This window comes from Anguilla rostrata, chromosome 15, assembly GCF_018555375.3.
Source record: "Anguilla rostrata isolate EN2019 chromosome 15, ASM1855537v3, whole genome shotgun sequence".
Lineage (NCBI taxonomy): Eukaryota > Metazoa > Chordata > Actinopteri > Anguilliformes > Anguillidae > Anguilla > Anguilla rostrata.
This window is the reverse complement of record NC_057947.1, coordinates 4,343,679-4,362,213: the sequence shown is the minus strand read 5'-3', so window position 1 is coordinate 4,362,213 and position 18,535 is coordinate 4,343,679. Positions and strand designations below refer to the sequence as shown.

At 48.9% G+C, this 18,535-nt stretch overlaps 1 protein-coding gene across 5 annotated transcripts; it reads right to left on the bottom strand.

Moving 5' to 3' along the window:
* Window positions 1-1,064: 1,064 nt before the first annotated feature.
* Window positions 1,065-18,226, bottom strand: LOC135241132 (tubulin monoglutamylase TTLL4-like). 5 transcript variants are annotated; one of them, XM_064311278.1, is made up of 19 exons: window positions 18,068-18,226; window positions 15,694-16,695; window positions 14,571-14,659; window positions 14,386-14,443; window positions 13,710-13,822; window positions 11,904-12,014; window positions 10,094-10,170; window positions 9,766-9,957; window positions 8,930-9,012; window positions 8,684-8,812; window positions 7,865-7,987; window positions 7,432-7,530; window positions 5,418-5,552; window positions 3,947-4,075; window positions 3,528-3,630; window positions 2,832-3,042; window positions 2,547-2,617; window positions 2,023-2,075; window positions 1,065-1,870 (listed from the first exon to the last, which is right to left on the bottom strand). In XM_064311278.1, the coding sequence occupies exons 2-19, from the start codon at window positions 16,656-16,658 to the stop codon at window positions 1,828-1,830; spliced, it is 2,784 nt and encodes a 927-aa protein (XP_064167348.1). In that variant the 5' UTR covers window positions 16,659-16,695; window positions 18,068-18,226; the 3' UTR covers window positions 1,065-1,827. The 5 variants fall into 5 exon arrangements, with proteins under 5 accessions (XP_064167348.1, XP_064167352.1, XP_064167353.1 ...); XM_064311282.1 differs by having other exon boundaries at window positions 2,023-2,072; XM_064311283.1 differs by having other exon boundaries at window positions 2,023-2,039.
* Between the last annotated feature and the right edge of the window lie 309 nt (window positions 18,227-18,535).

The following is an 18,535-nucleotide window of genomic DNA, read 5'->3' as shown; positions in this document are numbered from 1 at the left end:
AAACAAGACGTATTCATATCGGATATCAATTTATAGCTCCTCAAGTTCAAATAAAAGCTATAAATACAAACTTCAGACGATCCAAGTGAACAACTGCCAAAGACACCAACCTGTTTTTATTTTTAAGATGGCTTACTCTTGACACTTGCAGCAGGACTGGGTGTCAGAATTTGGATGCGCCTTCATAAACGTGGCTATTCTTAGCTCCCGGGTGCCGGCCATCGTGTTGTTCTAGGCAGCTGGCGGATCGCTGCCTGAAGACGGAAAAGTGAGGGGGGGGGGGGGGGGCGGGGCGGGCTTTAGACCCCACATCCAGTCTCAAAAAAGGAGGAGCGCGGAGCAGGAGCTGCACCGAGCAAGGAGCGTGAACTGCGTAAAGTCTGTGCACCTGATGAGACCGAGACAGTGAGTAAGGGGTGCGTACTAAGCAGACCTGCGTCAAATACGTATTTGTTTCGGATTCAAATACTGTTCTGTGCTGTGTTGATCTCGCCTAGTGTAATTGGGCCTGCCAATATGACCAGAGGGCGGGGTTTGCACTTTCTTGAGAGTATTTCATTGTTCCAATACACCAGACAAGATCAGTAGAACGTAGAAAAGCACTTCAATCCAAAACAAATACATATTTGACCCAGGTCTGGTACTAAGTAATGTGTGTGATTAAAAATAAGAAAGGCTTTCACACTTGAGCAAAGACACTGTCAGTGAGTTAAAGGACGTGGATGAAAAAAAAAAAAAAGTAAACCAACCCGAGCTTTAGGGCTGTGTGCATATTCACAAGTGTCCTTGTGGAAGGAAGATGCCGTAAGGTGAACTGGCTATTTATTTATTATTTAAATTAATTAATTAATAGCCCCCAAGGATCATCCTTTGCTTACGTACCAACAGTCGATTAAAACTTCCAATGACTATTAAACACTTTTCCTTTTCTTTGACCTCATTTGGGAAACGTGGCGTGATGAGCGCATTTTGGCGATCATTTCTGAACAACTAGAACAAGAGTTCATTCCTCAACAGCACTGTGACCACAGGCAGCAGGCAGAAAGAAAAACAGGGAAAGCGGCTTCACTTCAAATCTTTAATGTCAAAACCTGACCCTGAGCTGAAGTTTCCCTTCAACAGGAACTACATTATTCAAATGATAAAAAGTTCTATTGACAACAATTATCACTGTTTTATTTTAATTAAAAATACACATATCTAGCATTTTTCTGACATGACCGGCCCAAAGGATTTGCTGGTTACATCCCTGAGTCCCAGAGTTCAAATGTAAACGTGTTTTTCAGAAGGGACATCGTGAGATGGTGTAAACAGACCCCCTAGCAGAACACAGTGGAGGCTAGCGTAACACGCAGACCACCGCTAGAACACAACTGAGGCTAGCATAATCCACAGGCCCCTCCAAGAACACAGCTGAAGCAATCATACCCCACAGGATCCTTTCAGAACACAGCTGAGGTCAGTGCAACCCCCAGACTCCTGAGAGAACAAAGCTGAGACTAGCGTAACCCATGGAACTACAAGAGCACGCCTGAGGTCGGCCATTTCCAAACTTCTTTCACAGGAGGCATCCTCTCCCCCCTCCCCTCTCCAGACATCCTCCGTGGGATGATGGGAGCAAGACTGTGCAGGTCTGTGTGCGCTTGCTGGAGCCCAGAGCGTGCACAGTGAGGGAGAGGGGGGGGAGTTGAGTTTGAGGGTAGAGGGGGGCATCAGCAGTAGGTCGCTGTCACACACAGTGTTTTGGGGGCGGGTTGTGGTTGGCCCGGGCTGGGAGTGGCTGGTCCCAGCAGGTGCGTGTCAGAGAGGCTGGGGGGGGGTCCCAGATCACAGATCCCTCTGGAGCACCTCCTGGTCCCCGGACCCCACACTAACAGGGACAACACACACCTTTCAGAAACGCTGTGATACACACACAAATGCAGTGATAACAAATATCTGTATTTTAAACACACACAACTCTAATCTAGTACTTATCAATATCATCAAAAAAACTGTGGCAGTCAGTATGCCTGTGCTCACCCAGATGTGACAGCATCCTGTGTGGGGGAGAGGGTCATGCTGGGTTCACACTTCTGGCCAGCAGTGGATTTGAGTGACCACCGTGGAGAGGGAGATTTAGGGAGGGGGGGGGGGGGGGAGAAAATGTAATACAGGCACAGTATCTGCATGGAATAGGCGTGTGTATGTAAGTTTTGCTTGCTTGTTAATAGCAGTCTGTAGCAGTGGCTAATAGTAATCTGTAGCTGTACTTAAAGCAGTCTGTAGCAGTAATTAATAGTGGTCTGTAGCTGTAGTTAACAGCAGTCTGTAGTGCTGGTTAATAGCAATCTGTAGCTGTGGATAGTATTAATCTGTAGCTGTGCTTAATATCAGTCTATAATGGTGGTTCTGTTTGAATATGTAATGACTGTCCGCACATGGTTGCCACAGCTGTACTTGTGCTTGTGTTGGATATAACCTCCGGTGTATGGTGATAGTCTTACGAGTGAAAGCAACCTCATGAAAAGAAGGATGAAAGAGATGGAGAGGAGGTGAGAACTCACAGCACATGCGGAGTCAGAGGCGCTGTCCAATTGCACACCCTTCTGACAGAGAACCCTCAGCAGGCTGACACCTGAAACGCACAAACCGTCACAAAGCATGCCTAGCGCCCCCTTCAGGCTGCCGAGGGAAACGCAGCTGGGACTATCAGAGTCTGACTACCCTCGTACTGTATTGACGGTACACTCAAAACTTTCAGTCACAAGCACAACACACACGTTCTTACAAACACACCCAAATATAAACACGAACGCGCACGCACGTATGCACGCATGCGCACACCACACCTCGGCTCCTGTCGGCCCCGTGCTGCTGCTCCCATTGGCTGAGCAGGACGTTGAGGTAGCGCGGCTTGGTGAAGAAGCGCATGTAGCCCGAGGAGACGGGGCAGGGGAAGACCCGCTCGAACTCCCCCCGCCGGCTCAGCTCGTCCTCCGCCTCCACCAGCGCCCGCACGTCGCCGGGGGTCAGGGCGTCCAGCACGGAGGACAGGAACTCCTGCGGGGCGGGGCGGCGGGGGGGGCAGAGAGTTACCCGTTTCCTCTTAACAGCTGCGGGACGTACACGCCGTGCGGCCCCGGGGGGCCTCGGCCCAGGTCGGGAGAGGCCGTGGACGGTACGGTGTAAAACGGCGCAGTGCGTTGCCTACAGTGCACAGCTGAGAGTGCGGCGCGCTGAACAGCACAGCTGGAAAGGGCTGCGTTTAAAGACCGTCTGTATCACGGGGTCGGGGATGTGCGGGTGCGTCTACACGCGCATCTACGCGCGCGGGTGTGTGAGCACTGCGGTGCTTGAGGGCCTGTGCACGCCGTGTGTATGCGTGCCTGTGTATACGTGCTAAGTGGGTGTGGGTGTGTGTCTGTATCTGTGTGTGTGTGTGTGTATCTGTGTGTGTGTGTGTGTGTGTGTGTATGTGTGTGTATCTGTGTGTGTGTGTGTGTAGGTGTGTATGTGTGTGTATCTGTGTGTGCGTGCGTGCGTACCTGGTCTGCAAAGCGCCGGCATTCATAGAGCACCCTCTTTGCCTTCTCCTCCGCAGCCAGCTGTGACCGGACTCCTGCAGTCTCCTTCCCCTCAGCACACGCACTGCAGCAAGCAGAACACACACACGCACCACACACACACACACACGCATCACACACACACACACACACACGCACACGTCATTAACTCACATTAACGCAAAACAGCGACAGCGCAAATCACAGCAGGCCAACACAGAGATGGCAGACTTCTCTTCCCCACTGTCCGAGACATACAGCACATATAATACTAATATAAATGCGTGCACTTACACCAATTCACCGGCACCAGCACCAAGAGCAGCACACAGACGCTAACGTTTACATTAAAACGAACGCCGAATCCAGCATAGCAGAGAATGATGTGGACCGGACCGAACCTGCTGCTGCTGCCGCCTCCGGCCGCACGGACCGCCTCCTGTCGGGGAAGGACGAAGCCGGCCAGGTTGAGCACGTCCCGCACCATCTGGCCCTTGACGCTCAAATCCAGCGCCGAGTGGGAGTGCAGGCTTCAAAGAGGGGGGAGAGAGGGGAAGAGTTCGAGCGGGAGGTGGAAAGACTCGATGGTGTACTGCTGAACATGCTAATGCACGCCGCCAAGCATACTGGCCAACGCCGTGTAGCGCCTAGCGTTTAAATGTTCACTACCAGCAAAACCTGACTTGCCTTCGCACATCCTGTCACGTCACTGCCGTGCCATGAACTTTGCATGAGACATAGGTACACGGAGTGCATTTATCAAGATTCTGTTGTGACTAATATATTTTCGACAAATAACTATGTGGTGAGTCCATAATAACTGCTTCCTATATTGTTATACAGGAAATACATCTAGCAACAACATATAAAGGTGTGGGAGGTGCTCCAGCCAGGTATGGGCAGGGCATTCAGCAGGTATGGGCGGGGCATTCAGTAGGTATGGGCGGGGCATTCAGCAGGTATGGGCGGGGCTTTCAGCAGGTATGGGCGGGGCTTTCAGTAGGTATGGGCGGGGCATTCAGCAGGTATGGGCGGGGCATTCAGCAGGTATGGGCGGGCATTCAGCAGGTATGGGCGGGGCATTCAGTAGGTATGGGTAGGGCTTTCAGCAGGTATGGGTGGGGCTTTCAGTAGGTATGGGCGGGGCATTCAGCAGGTATGGGTGGGGCTTTCAGTAGGTATGGGCGGGGCTTTCAGTAGGTATGGGTGGGGCTTTCAGTAGGTATGGGCGGGGCTTTCAGTAGGTATGGGCGGGGCTTTCAGTAGGTATGGGCAGGGCTTTCAGTAGGTATGGGTGGGGCTTTCAGTAGGTATGGGCGGGGCTTTCAGTAGGTATGGGCGGGGCTTTCAGTAGGTATGGGCGGGGCTTTCAGTAGGTATGGGCGGGGCTTTCAGCAGGTATGGGCGGGGCTTTCAGCAGGTATGGGCGGAGCTTTCAGTAGGTATGAGCAGGGCTTTCAGTAGGTATGGGTGGGGCTTTCAGTAGGTATGGGTAGGGCTTTCAGTAGGTATGGGCGGGGCTTTCAGTAGGTATGGGCGGGGCTTTCAGTAGGTATGAGTGGGGCTTTCAGTAGGTATGGGTGGGGCTTTCAGCAGGTGTGGGCGGGGCTCTAAGCAGGTGTGGGCGGGGCTCTAAGCAGGTGTGGGCGGGGCTCTAAGCAGGTGTGGGTGGGGCTCTAAGCAGGTGTGGGCAGGGCTCTAAGCAGGTGTGGGTGGGGCTCTAAGCAGGTATGGGCGGGGCTCTAAGCCGGTATGGGTGGGGCTCTAAGCAGGTGTGGGCGGGGCTCTAAGCAGGTGTGGGCGGGGCTCTAAGCAGGTGTGGGTGGGGCTCTAAGCAGGTGTGGGCGGGGCTCTAAGCAGGTGTGGCGTTACCTAGGGGAGATGTTGACCTCCAGCAGCCAGGGCTTCAGGTTCTCGTCCAGCATGATGTCAAAGCCAAAGAGCTCGTGGCAGCTGTAGGCCGAGCGCACGTGCGTCTGAATCAGCGCGTTCACGTACGGGTCCACCCTGCGGAGAGACACGCCTTAACCAGCGCGTTCGATTTACGCAGCACGCTCACCTGACTGCGCATTCAGCACAGCAGTATGGCATCACGCTACAAAGACACATTTGTGTTCTGTTAACCTCTTAGCGCACAACCCCTAGTGGTGGGCACGCCGGCGTGCCTAGATTACTAAACTCAAACATTCGGTGCTACTGCAACCAAAGTGTGAGATGAAAACAGAAACGCGTTGTTTCAGTTTCATTAGTAGACGATACATGACAACTATGCCGAAAACGGAGTTTCGCAGCCCCACCATTGTCGCTTCGGTCGTTCATTTAACACGCACCCCCTCCCTGCAGTCTCATCTAAAAATCACCCCCCACCCTTGACATAATGGACAATATTGTCTATCTTGGCATTCATAAAAATATTCTTTCACCACTAAAAAATCGTATTCCGTCATAGCAACAAGATAAACCCGACAATAGCCCTAAGGTATGCCTATACAGCAGTGAAAACGCTGCTCACTGAATAATGAAATAAATGAGAGAATTTTTTTAAATTACACCATCTCATTCTACAGTCAATATCTGGGACTAAACATTGAATAAATGTACAATCTTACCATTGTTTTACGTGCAGAGATGTCGCTTTTGAGACTGAGTGGTCATATATTGTCTTGGACAATCCGTTTGTGAAATATACGCGCATTTGTGATGCCTGGGTAGGCTACCTTCAAAAATAGCTGTGCGTAATACCACACCTGTTGCTTACGGCGTTGTCGCCCTTTTTAGTACAATTTATTTATTCAGTAGGTGAGAGTATAAGCTTTCTAACGATGTATTACATGTCTGATTTTGCTTCTGGAATAGCGTTTTATAGGTCAGCGTAACCGAAAAATTTCTTATCTGCCAATGTCTGACCGCAGCACGCCGGTCGCGAATTGATATTTCGCCTTTTGTTTCGTTTTTTCTCAATGTCGTATTTATTATTTGAAATGTGTATTTATGTGTTATTATTCTATCTGTCTCTGAGGTGCTCTGAAATGTGCATTCTCTGCTAAGATGCCTATTTTAGTTGCGGTGCGGAAGCGCTGCAGCTCTACATACACGCCGGACCATCTAAATGCTGTTTTTTACTTTTGCGTAGTCTGGATAGTTGTGTCCGTTGTGTGCGGCACTCGCGAAAGGACCAATTCATTTGTGCGGCATATTGCACAGGTTCCGCAGGCCATATAATTAGATTTTGTTACTGACCGTTATAGTTCAAAAGACAACACCTTCATTCATATTTCCAAACCTACTAAATACTGCACCAATGACCACAAAAATGCTCAGCTAGATGTAACTTGTTGCAATGAAGACATTTAATATTTAACGTTGTTTTGAGAATCAACTGTTATAACCTGTTAGTCAGAGCCGTATGCCAGTGACTTCATGTCAGCAGTCAACCAATCATCTTCTTTACAGCGTATGCGGGCACTGGTTACCAACTACGCGCTTTTAATTTCTTAATGAGGTCTGCGTCTTCAACGCGGCTGTGGTCTGCAACCGTCGCACATGCCGCACATTGCCCACAACCCCTACACAGACCCATTTTTACGTGTACTATGCAGAAGTATAAAACAGCCTTTAGTGTTACGACATAGTAAAGGCCTTTACACCTAGCGGCTAGGAGACATCCATGGCGATGCAGTAGATGTGTTGGGTGAAGGTATATGATTATGAGGACAAAACCATTTAAAAATCACTCCATAGGGGGCGCACTTGTGCCAATGCTTGGGCCCCTCCCAACGCCGCTTGCAGCTTTAATTGCGATTAAAATCTGTGGTAGTAAGTTATCTTGATCTGCACACGACGGACAGGATTCTTTCCACACAGATGGATGAAAACAAGAACCTACGCAATGATGGTTTTTATCACGATGTCTTTGATCTTCTCCCAGATCTGCGTGGTATTCACTCCTTTCCTGCCCAGATACTGCCAGAGCGCTTTCAAAGCCCTGCGACCCAAACCAAACACACGCCAGCGTTACACACCAAACCAAACACACGAGCATTACACAGAAAAACATCAACGTTTCACCAAACCAAACACACACCAGCATTATACAGAAAAACCAAACACACCAGCATTACAGAGAAAAGCAACAACGTTTCACCAGTATTACACAGAAAAACGCCAACGTTTCACCAAACCAAACACGCACCAGCATTACTCAGAAAAACGTCAACGCTTCAACATCAACGTGAGAGTGAAAGTGCGCGAGGGCGTGGGCATTTGAATCCGTTTGCAGCCATAAATCTGCTCTAGCGTCTACACGCTTCCTCCCTTACCACTTGTGACCCTGGCAGGACTGGTCGTCATTATTGCGCTGGTACTCGGAGTTCTCCTTGTTCACGCTGTAGTTTGTTAAGTGCATGAACTTATTGCTCAGGCTTTTCATCGAAGAGGAATACCTGAAAGACAGCACATAAAATAAAAATACCACACGAAGAAAGGGATATTCAAACCACCGTGAGCACTGAAACATCCACGTATAATTTCACGATGCGAACACGGTTTCAAAACTCATTTTTGTGTCCCTCGCTATTACTTTCTCTAGTTTGGGAATGCACAGTCCAGCCATGACGGTGCGGACAGTGAAACAGTCCGGACAGTATTCAGACTAGTTGACTGAGTCAATGCACCAAGCATAAGTACTTTAACTGCAAATGCTGCCCATCCTTATGATATATAATAATAATAATAATAATAATAATAATGTTTTGCATTTATCATTATTATAGTTTCTCACATTCAAACTTTTACAGTGATGAGCAGCAAACACAACCACCACCAATGTGTAGCACGCATCTGAGCGATGCGCGGCCGCCATTTTGTGGCAGAACATTCACCGACATCAACACGTGCACATTCTTCAGGGAAAAGGACACATTCACCTTTGCCCCAAACCCCCGCAGACAGCACCACATTCTTTAGCCAATCAGCAGTCAGAGAGAAGTAAACATAGCCCACAGCCAGGCACATACGAATGTGATGGAATGACACCCACGCTAACGTAGTGCTACAGTTTGACAGAAAGTAACTGAGACAGTTTGATTGGCGCACAGTTTGATTCACGTTTATTTGTAGCGTGGAAGAAGTTTACGCACTTGCAGCTGGCGAAGCGGACGAGGCCGTCGGTGAAGATGTAGATGCGCAGGGGGTTGTAGGACGAGACGTACACGTAGATCCGCAGGTCGAACTTGCTCCCGTCAATCAGGAAGGGCTTGTGAAGGTATCTGCAGCACAAACGCAAAGTTGCTCCAACAGGCACTGGAAGAAAAAACACTGCCTATCCACCAATAGGCTCTCAGATCCCAGATCTGTGCTTAGCCAATCACAGGCCGTTTTCTTACTTCTGCACCAGTAGAGGCCTCCTGCGGGGCAGCTGGCCCCACCGGTGAATCACCTGGATCCCGTTTCCCCGCGCCGACGCTGGCTGCACACATAAAGGGGGGGGGGGGGGATAGCTGGGGTCATTTACCATCAATTCATTCAATTCAAAATAGAGGCACATGGGACATGTAGGAGCAAAGACCTGCAGCAGCACAGGCTCATGGGAACAGAGGCTCATGGGAGCAGAGACCCGCAGCAGCAGAGGCTCATGGGAGCAGAGACCAGCAGCAGCAGAGGCTCATGGGAGCAGAGACCCGCAGCAGCAGAGGCTCATGGGAGCAGAGACCCGCAGCAGCAGAGGCTCATGGGAGCAGAGACCCGCAGCAGCAGAGGCTCATGGGAGCAGAGACCCGCAGCAGCAGAGGCTCATGGGAGCAGAGACCTGCAGCAGCAGAGGCTCATGGGAGCAGAGACACGCAGCAGCAGAGGTTCATGGGAGCAGAGACCAGCAGCAGCAGAGGCTCATGGGAGCAGAGACCAGCAGCAGCAGAGGCTCATGGGAGCAGAGACCAGCAGCAGCAGAGGCTCATGGGAGCAGAGACCCGCAAGAGCAGAGGCTCATGGGAGCAGAGACCCGCAGCAGCAGAGGCTCATGGGAGCAGAGGCTCATGGGAGCAGAGACCCGCAGCAGCAGAGGCTCATGGGAGCAGAGACCTGCAAGAGCAGAGGCTCATGGGAGCAGAGACCTGCAGCAGCAGAGGCTCATGGGAGCAGAGACCCGCAGCAGCAGAGGCTCATGGGAGCAGAGACCCGCAGCAGCAGAGGCTCATGGGAGCAGGGGTTTGCTAAAACACACCGGCTTGATGATCCACTTTCGCCGGCCGCTCGCCTCCCAGGCCTTCTTCAGCAGCTTCCTGTCCTGCGGAAGCACAAAGGATTGTGGGAGGAAGCTGAACTCCCGTCGGCCGAAGAGAATCTGCATCTTGGACAGGTTCCGCCACAGCCGGTCCTTCCGCCCGATCTGAAAGGACCCGGGGAAGTGGTTCAGCTGAGGAGGAGGAAGGAGAAAGAGGAAGAGAAAGAGCTGCGTGAACAGGTGTGCAAAGAATTCTATGGAAACCATGCGTTAATGAGTTATGGAAGACACGGGTGCCTTCTCCACAAATACTCTTCTCCGCCATTACCTTCTGGTGCTCATGAAGGGCCCTGAATCCTATTGACTTCATGTGGTGACCCCAACAGCCAAGCCAGTCATGGCCTTCTGCAAAACAAAACAGAAAACACCCAAAGTCACTCCACCATGTTTTACGTGTTTAAAGGGAGACAAAGGGTTCACTTTATCCAATGTAAATTACCACAATGTAAAGTAGCTCCAAAGCAGCTTGCATACATTTACCATTACAAACATACATTTTAATAATATTATTATATTTTATATCATCCAGGTATTTCTTTAATTGAGCACAGTGGTCTAAGGTTGCATACACCACAGGAAATACTTCCAGTTTGAGGAATAATAAGGTCATATTCATAAGTATAATTTCTATAGGCATAAAAGTAACTGTACAAGCTACTCTGAGGTTACTCTCTGAATTTTCTTGTTTTAGACCACAAACCCCAAATGCCCCTCGACCAGTCATTGCTAAACCTGCAGCTTGTAGTAAACTTGTAAAAGTTTATCTAAAATGCACTTTGACACACAAAAACCGTTGTGACCAATTGAAAAGATATACTAAAAATACTAACCCAATAAAAGTACTCTGAAGTACTGAGTATAAAAGCAGTGGTTCCCTATCCTGTTCCTGGAGATCAACCATCTTGTACCTTTTCACTCCAGGTTTTCACAAAGCGTACCTCATTCAACAGCGAGAGATCTCGTTAAGCTGCTCATTAAGAGAATCAGGTGTGCCAAATTATGGTTGAAATGAAAACCTACAGGATGGCAGATCTCCAGGAACAGGGCTGGGAACCACTGGTATGAAGTACATCGAGAGGGTTTGCGTGCGAGGGCTTGTGGGGTAGTCTCTCTGGGTGGTTCTAAATTCTGAGCGCAAGAGGTTGTGTTGATGAATGTGCAAGGGCAAATGCGTGAGTGTGCAAGAGCACGGGGAACTCACTCTTGGTGGGTTTAAATTGTGAGCGTGCGAGATCATGTGGGTAAGCGTGCAACGGTGTGCTGAATTCACCCTTGCTGGGTGTAAGCGTGTGAGAGTGCGTGTGGGTGAGCGTGCGAGGGTGTGTGTGTGTGTGAGCAGGCAAGGGTGTGTGGAACTCACCCTTGCTGTGTTTAAAGTGAGAGCGTGTGAGGTTGACTCACCGTGTGTTTAAGTGAGAGCGTGTGAGGGTGTTGTGAGCGTGGAGGGTGTGTGGAACTCACCCTTGGTGTGTTTAAATGAGAGCGTGTGAGGGTGTATGTGAGTGTGCGAGGGTGTGTGGAACTCACCCTTGCTGTGTTTAAAGTGAGAGCGTGTGAGGGTGTGTGGAACTCACCCTTGGTGTGTTTAAAATGAGAGCGTGTGAGGGTGTATGTGAGCGTGCGAGGGTGTGTGGAACTCACCCTTGGTGTGTTTAAAGTGAGAGCGTGTGAGGGTGTATGTGAGCGTGCGAGTGGTGAAACTACCCTTGGTGTGTTTAAAGGAAGCGTTATGGTGATGTGAGCGTCGCAAGGTGTGTGGAACTCACCCTTGGTGTGTTTAAAGTGAGACGCTGTGTGGTGTGTGGAACTCACCCTTGGTGTGTTTAAAATGAGAGCGTGTGAGGGTGTATGAGCGTGTGAGGGTGTGTGGAACTCACCCTTGGTGTGTTTAAAATGAGAGCGTGTGAGGGTGTATGTGAGCGTGTGAGGGTGTGTGGAACTCACCCTTGGTGTGTTTAAAATGAGAGCGTGTGAGGGTGTATGTGAGCGTGCGAGGGTGTGTGGAACTCACCCTTGGTGTGTTTAAAGTGAGAGCGTGTGAGGGTGTATGTGAGCGTGCGAGGGTGTGTGGAACTCACCCTTGGTGTGTTTAAAGTGAGAGCGTGTGAGGGTGTTCTTCACCACATTCGGCGTGACAGAGCTTATTTTCCACTTCAGCAGGCTGCTCTGCTCTGGAGGCAACATCTCCACTGTGACACACAAACACAGTTACCACTCACCGCAAAGCACACGCTACCACTAGAGAAACGCACACCGGGCCTCATTTACAAAACCTCTCTTAAATTATTCTTACTTTCGTTCTTAAAAAAGTTCCCATGAAAAAACGATATGAGATTCATGATACGTGTGCAGGCCTTGTTTTCTGTGCATATCCCAGGTGTATGAGATGATGAACGCTGGCTGTTTGCAAATTATATGCGCAATCCTGTTCATGTGACTTGCATAAGGAAACAGCCAAGAACAAATACAGATGAGAAACAAAATGATGAATGCCGAAATGTTCCTGCACGCACTTTACGTTCAAATGTGATCGGACGAATGTTTCGTGAATGAGGCCCATTCACTATAAATCCCTACTACTATCACACAGTCACCGTAAAAACGCAATTATCCCAGGCAAACACACTCAATGTCAATTACTGACTGTTACACAGACATGCTGCAAAGTGCCCACTACTTTTACAAAAACAAAAGGAAGCTGGTAAGCCTCATGGTGAAGGATCCATTACCATCACTACAGAGAGATTTTGAGGTACAGCACTGTGCAAAAGTCTTAGGCACCCCAGATTTTTAAATATAATATATAGTATATATTTGGTCTTAGATGTTTACTTTTTGTTTTCTGCAGTGTGTCAGTAGAAAAGAGCAAATTTGATATTTCCAAACATGAATTTTCCAATTTTTCTCAATTTTACAGATACATTTTTGTATTTTGTTAAAGTAATATTTTAAGTAACAGACTACTTTTCAGATAAAGACTTGATCAAGGGTCTCTGGGATTACCTGGAGAGCCAGAACCAAGCGAAACAGCCAAAAGTCTGCAGAAGAACTGTGGCAAGTTCTCCAAAATGCTTGGAACAACCTACCAGCCGATTTTCTTATAAAACTGCCGGACAGTGTACCTAAGAGAATTGATGTAGTTTTAAAGGCGAAGGGTGGTCACACCAAACATTGATTTTATTTAGTTTTGAACTACTTACTGCTCTTTATATTATTTTTTCGATATTTATAACCTTTCATTTCATTATTTCTGAAAGCATCTTAGCTGTACAGCATTTTTTTTTTTTTACAGGTGTCTAAGACTTTTGCACAGTACTGTATATTTTATGTCAAGAAAGGCATAATATAATTATCAGTCCCAGCTGTACTGTCACAAAAGCACACACTTACACTGTTATTCTCTTCAAAAACACCATCCGAGGCAAAAAAAGATATTAAAGAATCATAAGATAAAATGCAATAACTGTGACTCTGTACAGTCATGGTATAACTACTGTTATCATTACTAATGCAGTTAATAAAGCTATTGCGATGTAGGCAAAGTGTAAAGACAAGGTGCAGGCAAACACATTATTGTAAGACAAGTTTACTGAGAGACACAAGGCCATTCAGATTAAGGCAGTAAGCACAGAGTGCACGAGGACTGAGATAATGACATCACACAGAGCAGTGCAGTGAGATAATGACATCACACAGAGCAGAGAGATAATGACATCACACTGAGCAATGCAGTGAGATAATGACATTACACAGAGCAGTGCAGTAAAATAATGACATCACACAAAGCAGAGCAGTGAGATAATGACATCACACAGTGCAGCGCAGTGAGATAATGACATCACAGAGCACAGTAGTGAGATAATGCAGTGAGTGTAGGGCCGAACCTCTCTCATTGGCAGTGCTGAAGTACAATGTCGGGGGAGTAGAGGGAAACAGGCTTGGCACCAGGGCTGGCTTTTCTGTTCTGCAGTCCTCACAGGTCATCAGCTCCTCCACACTAACAATCATGACACACAATTAAAATTACCCACAACAACATATCAATAACATGAATAACTATGACATTATCAACAGCATGAATACATGAGCTACCCTATTACTGCATGTACACTGAGCCCTGCCACCGAGTACAGACTGAGCCCTGTCACAGAGCGGGAAATCTCTTACTTTGATAAAGCTAAGGGGTGAGAGGGGGAAATGAGCGGGAAATCTCTTACTTTGATAAAGTTGAGTGGTGAGAGGGGGAAATGAGCGGGAAATCTCTTACTTTGATAAAGCTGAGGGGTAAGAGGGGGAAATGAGCGGGAAATCTCTTTGATAAAGCTGAGGGGTGAGAGGGGGAAATGAGTGGGAAATCTCTTACTTTGATAAAGCTGAGGGGTGAGAGGGGGAAATGAGTGGGAAATCTCTTTGATAAAGCTGAGGGGTAAGAGGGGGAAATGAGCAGGAAATCTCTTACTTTGATAAAGATGAGGGGTGAGAGGGGGAAATAAGCGGGAAATCTCTTACTTTGATAAAGCTGAGGGGTAAGAGGGGGGAAACAAGTGGGAAATCTCTTACTTTGATAAAGGCAGCGTGACTGCGGAGGCCTCACTCAAAGTGGAGGCTTCGGACCCATCTGAGGAGAAACACAAAGCACAGTGACACAGGTTAGCCCAGCCGCCGACCGAATACATGGCGATGGAAACAGGATGAGGCACGCGGATGTGTGCGCGATGTCACTTCCTGAGTGAAAACGCGCTCACTGTCATCATCGCCGCTGCACTGGTTCCCCAGCTTGCCAGTCAGCTCCTCTTCCTCACCGCAGCCCAGCAATGCAGCGATGGTCTCCTGACTGGGCACAGACACAAACACTCAGCACAGACACACCTCACACTGCACACTGCACAGCAAAACAGCAGCTGACTGGGCACAGACCCAAACACTCAGCACAGACACACCTCACACTGCACACGGCACAGCAAAACAGCAGCTGACTGGGCACAGACACAAACACTCAGCACAGACACACCTCACACTGCACAGCAAAACAGCAGCTGACTGGGCACAGACCCAAACACTCAGCACAGACACACCTCACACTGCACACGGCACAGCAAAACAGCAGCTGACTGGGCACAGACACAAACACTCAGCACAGACACACCTCACACTGCACAGCAAAACAGCAGCTGACTGGGCACAGACCACAACACAGCAGCTGACTGGGCACAGACACAAACACTCAGCACAGACACACCTCACACTGCACAGCAAAACAGCAGCTGACTGGGCACAGACAAACACTCAGCACAGACACACCTCGCACTGCACAGCAAAACAGCAGCTGACTGGACAGACAAACACTCAGACAGACACACTCAGCACTGCACAGCAAAACAGCAGCTGACTGGGCACAGACACAAAATCAGCCGACTCCCGCACAGCATAAAGCAGTCTGGACAGTGTGTTGGTTTGAAACTGAAAGGTGTTAAATGTGTTGTCTGTGCCCAGTCAGCTGTTGTTATTGACAAAAATTTTACTATTAGACAAATAATCTATCACAAATAAGCAAGCTTTTACTTGCAAAAGCATATATTTAAATAATATGGTCAATACGTGGCCACAAAAACTGCATGCAAATAAATAAGAATATAGCTTAACAGGCGGGTCTGTCCCGTTTCTGGTGCTTTAAAGCAGAACGTTTCCCTCAAAATAAGCGAGGTATGAGGAAGTAAGCACTCAGGCTAAGTCTCTACCTCCAAGGTACAATGACAAGTGGACAAAATCAAACCTGTCACCTGGGAGATAAAAGCCTACTTTCCCTAACCACTGCACTACACTGCTGCCCCATTCTGTCCCAGGTGAAGGCAGGGTACATGTGCTTACCTGACAGTGCCGTGCTCCAGGAGGGGAGGTTTGGGAGAGCAGGGGTCCCCATCTTGCGGATGGCTCTCCTTGGTCAGGTGTATGGAGGATATTTGGGTGGTCACAGAGCACACGGAGTGGCGTTCAGGAGACGCGCGGTTACTTTGGGCGCGGTCGCCGGCGCCGCCACGACTGACCGCGGCAGAACACGGCACGTCACAAACGCAGCTGCCGGCGTCGAGGCAGGGGGCGCTGGAGGCGTCCGCGGGAAGGGAGCAGGGCTCCTCGATCCCATCGGAAAGGTATGGAGCTAGAGGCGGGGAAGGGGGCAGGGACGGAGGTGGGGCTAAAGAAAGGGGGCTGACAGGGCAGGGGGGGGCCTGCGCTACCTCCGTCCAGGAGGAACGTGAGTCCACCCCTGAGGCGGGCCCGGGGCCCAGGCGAGACTCAGCCGCCCCGTACGTGTCCACCGCCTCGCGCTGAGGCCAGGCCGCCTCCAGGATGAGGGAGGCATCGGGGAGGCGCGTAGTTCCGTCGCGGCTACCCCTCAGCTGGTGGCTGTCCCAGGGGGAAGACTGGTTGGTGGGCATGGTGGGCGGGGCCTTTGGCAGGGAGGGGCAAGTCGGGTAGGCGGAGCCGGGCTGCGGGGAAAAGGCCCTCTTGCCGAGCAGGGTTGAGCGGAGCCGGGCGGGTTCGGAGGGCCAGGAGGGCCCAGAGCCGGGGGTGCCGGGCTCCAGCGAGATGGGGCTGGCGACCGGGGGAACGCTGGAAGGTCGGGGGGTGGCAGGCACTACAGCGAAGGCTCCACCTCCGTCCCTTTTAGCATTAGCGCTGCTGGTGCACGCATCCCAAACGCCCCCAGCCCTGGTTGCTGTGGAGGTGGCTGGAAGCACACAGAGGTAGGCATGGGGTGGAGGGTGAGCCCCCGAGACACAGTGCAGCTGGTCCTCAGCCGCTCTCGCAGTGGGCAGGGCCACTGCGCTCATCGGCAACTTCTTGTCCTCAGAGCAGGCAGCTTCCTGGCTGCAGGGCACAAGTACACACTCAGAGCTTTACACTCCTCACTCCCACACACATCCCATCTCACACACGTCCAATATCCACTTCACCACACACACATCAATCCACCTTGAGCTTCTGGAAGGCCCATGCCGATCAACCCGCAAACCCAACTGTAATAAGCAACTGGACAAAAGGAAACAGGTCGCTGGATGCAAAAAAACAAACAAAAAAAACGTACGTGGATTACCATGTACTGAATACCTTAAAACGATTTCGCTAGGCACACTTTCAAAACTTTGTCACTTTACGTTTAACGTTATAGTTGCTTGATGAATTATTACTTCACTACTTAGCTAGCTATTTACATGGTGACGTTAGGAATTACTGAGCATCCACATCTAAAGCTGCTAGCTATCGTAACTTTTACTAGAAACAACCACAAATTTCAACATTTGTGGGATTAACAGTCTAGCCAGCCAGCCCATGCCATTACTGCCATTTCTCATAGTAAGAGTAATGCCAACTAGCTAGCTACATATCTTGAGCGATGATGCTAGCACAGCTGACTAGAGACATCACTGCTGGTTACAAACTTCAAATTAATTTTGTTAAACAGGTGCTGACACAGCCATGTTACTATTTTTGTTAACTAAAAGTACGATTTTCTAACCGCTAACGAAGCGTTAATCAAGTTTAATCTATTTGATCTTAGACTAGTCAGCTAACTTTCAATACAGAAGTTACCGGTATCTAGCTATGATAGCTCAATCAGCTAACATTAACTACGACAGACGCTAGCTAGCTAACCAATGATAACACAGAACTAGTTAGCTAATGTTACGAGAATATCTAACGTTAGTCTGCTTGCTAGCTAACATTACGCCCACTTGCTTGGTTGGCTCGATAAAAGTTGCCAGCTGACTAAACCTACAGCGTGCTAATGGAAACATTATTGGTAAATTAGCGTTAGCCAACCTGCTAGCAAGTACACTGTAAAGTATCTAGCCGGCATCCACGCTACTGAAAAGCTAACGTTAGCTAGCCAACAGTCAAACAACCCAGTAAGCTGTATTAATATATCGACCAAACAAGACAGATGTAATAGCAAGGTAGTAACACAAATAGGTAGCAAACTAACAAAAGTTAACGTTATTAACTTCTCATCAAATTAGCATGGTACGTAATGCAATGCAAGTTGGCAAAGTAGCTATAGCAAGCTATCGACATCAGGCCTGAATACCTGCTCTTCACACATGCTCTTGAGCCCGAACGTGAGCCTCATTTGTGTGAGCAGTTGCCCTCAATTCAGATTGAAAGCGCGCATAACAGTTTTACTACGCCCAACGTTTGGAGTGTTAGCTCTACTGTCTGTTCAACAACGCACCCACTTCACCTGTGTCAAATCCGAGACAAAAGCATTCGTTTTTTGTTCCAGTCACCCGGTACGTCCCGAAAACGGCGCTTTCGCTACCCGAAGCCCCCTCGTCTCGTCGCCGCCTCCTAGCAACCACGCTGCCCCCACGTCTCCGTACGGCGAGCCGGACGCACAAGCGCAATCTTCTTTAAATACCACTCATTTAACATGATATTACTGATGATGACTAGCTTCTTTTCTTTCTTTTCATAAGGTTTTTTTTTTTTCATGAAACAAATACTGGTTAGTTTGCAAGTCCCACATTTATAAATCAAGCAACTGCAATTGTATTAATGTAGCTGGTGTAATATTTCTAGATAATCTCATCTTTATCATTCTTCCATCTACAAGTAAATATTTATTGTTACTATGGTAAACTGCTCATCCTGGTAATTACATTATAGTTTCAAAGAGGAAATTGGTTGCCATTTGGCATGTTCTCATTTG

Bases quoted from the DNA above. Each gene is read 5' to 3' on its own strand.
- LOC135241132 (XM_064311278.1), bottom strand. From the start codon at position 16,658: ATGAGCGCAGTGGCCCTGCCCACTGCGAGAGCGGCTGAGGACCAGCTG. The intron at 14,660-15,693 runs GTAAGCACATGT...GTCTGTGCCCAG, and splicing joins CTGGAGCACGGCACTGTCAG to TCAGGAGACCATCGCTGCAT. The intron at 7,988-8,683 runs GTGCGTAAACTT...GCTGTCTTTCAG, and splicing joins GTCCGCTTCGCCAGCTGCAA to GTATTCCTCTTCGATGAAAA.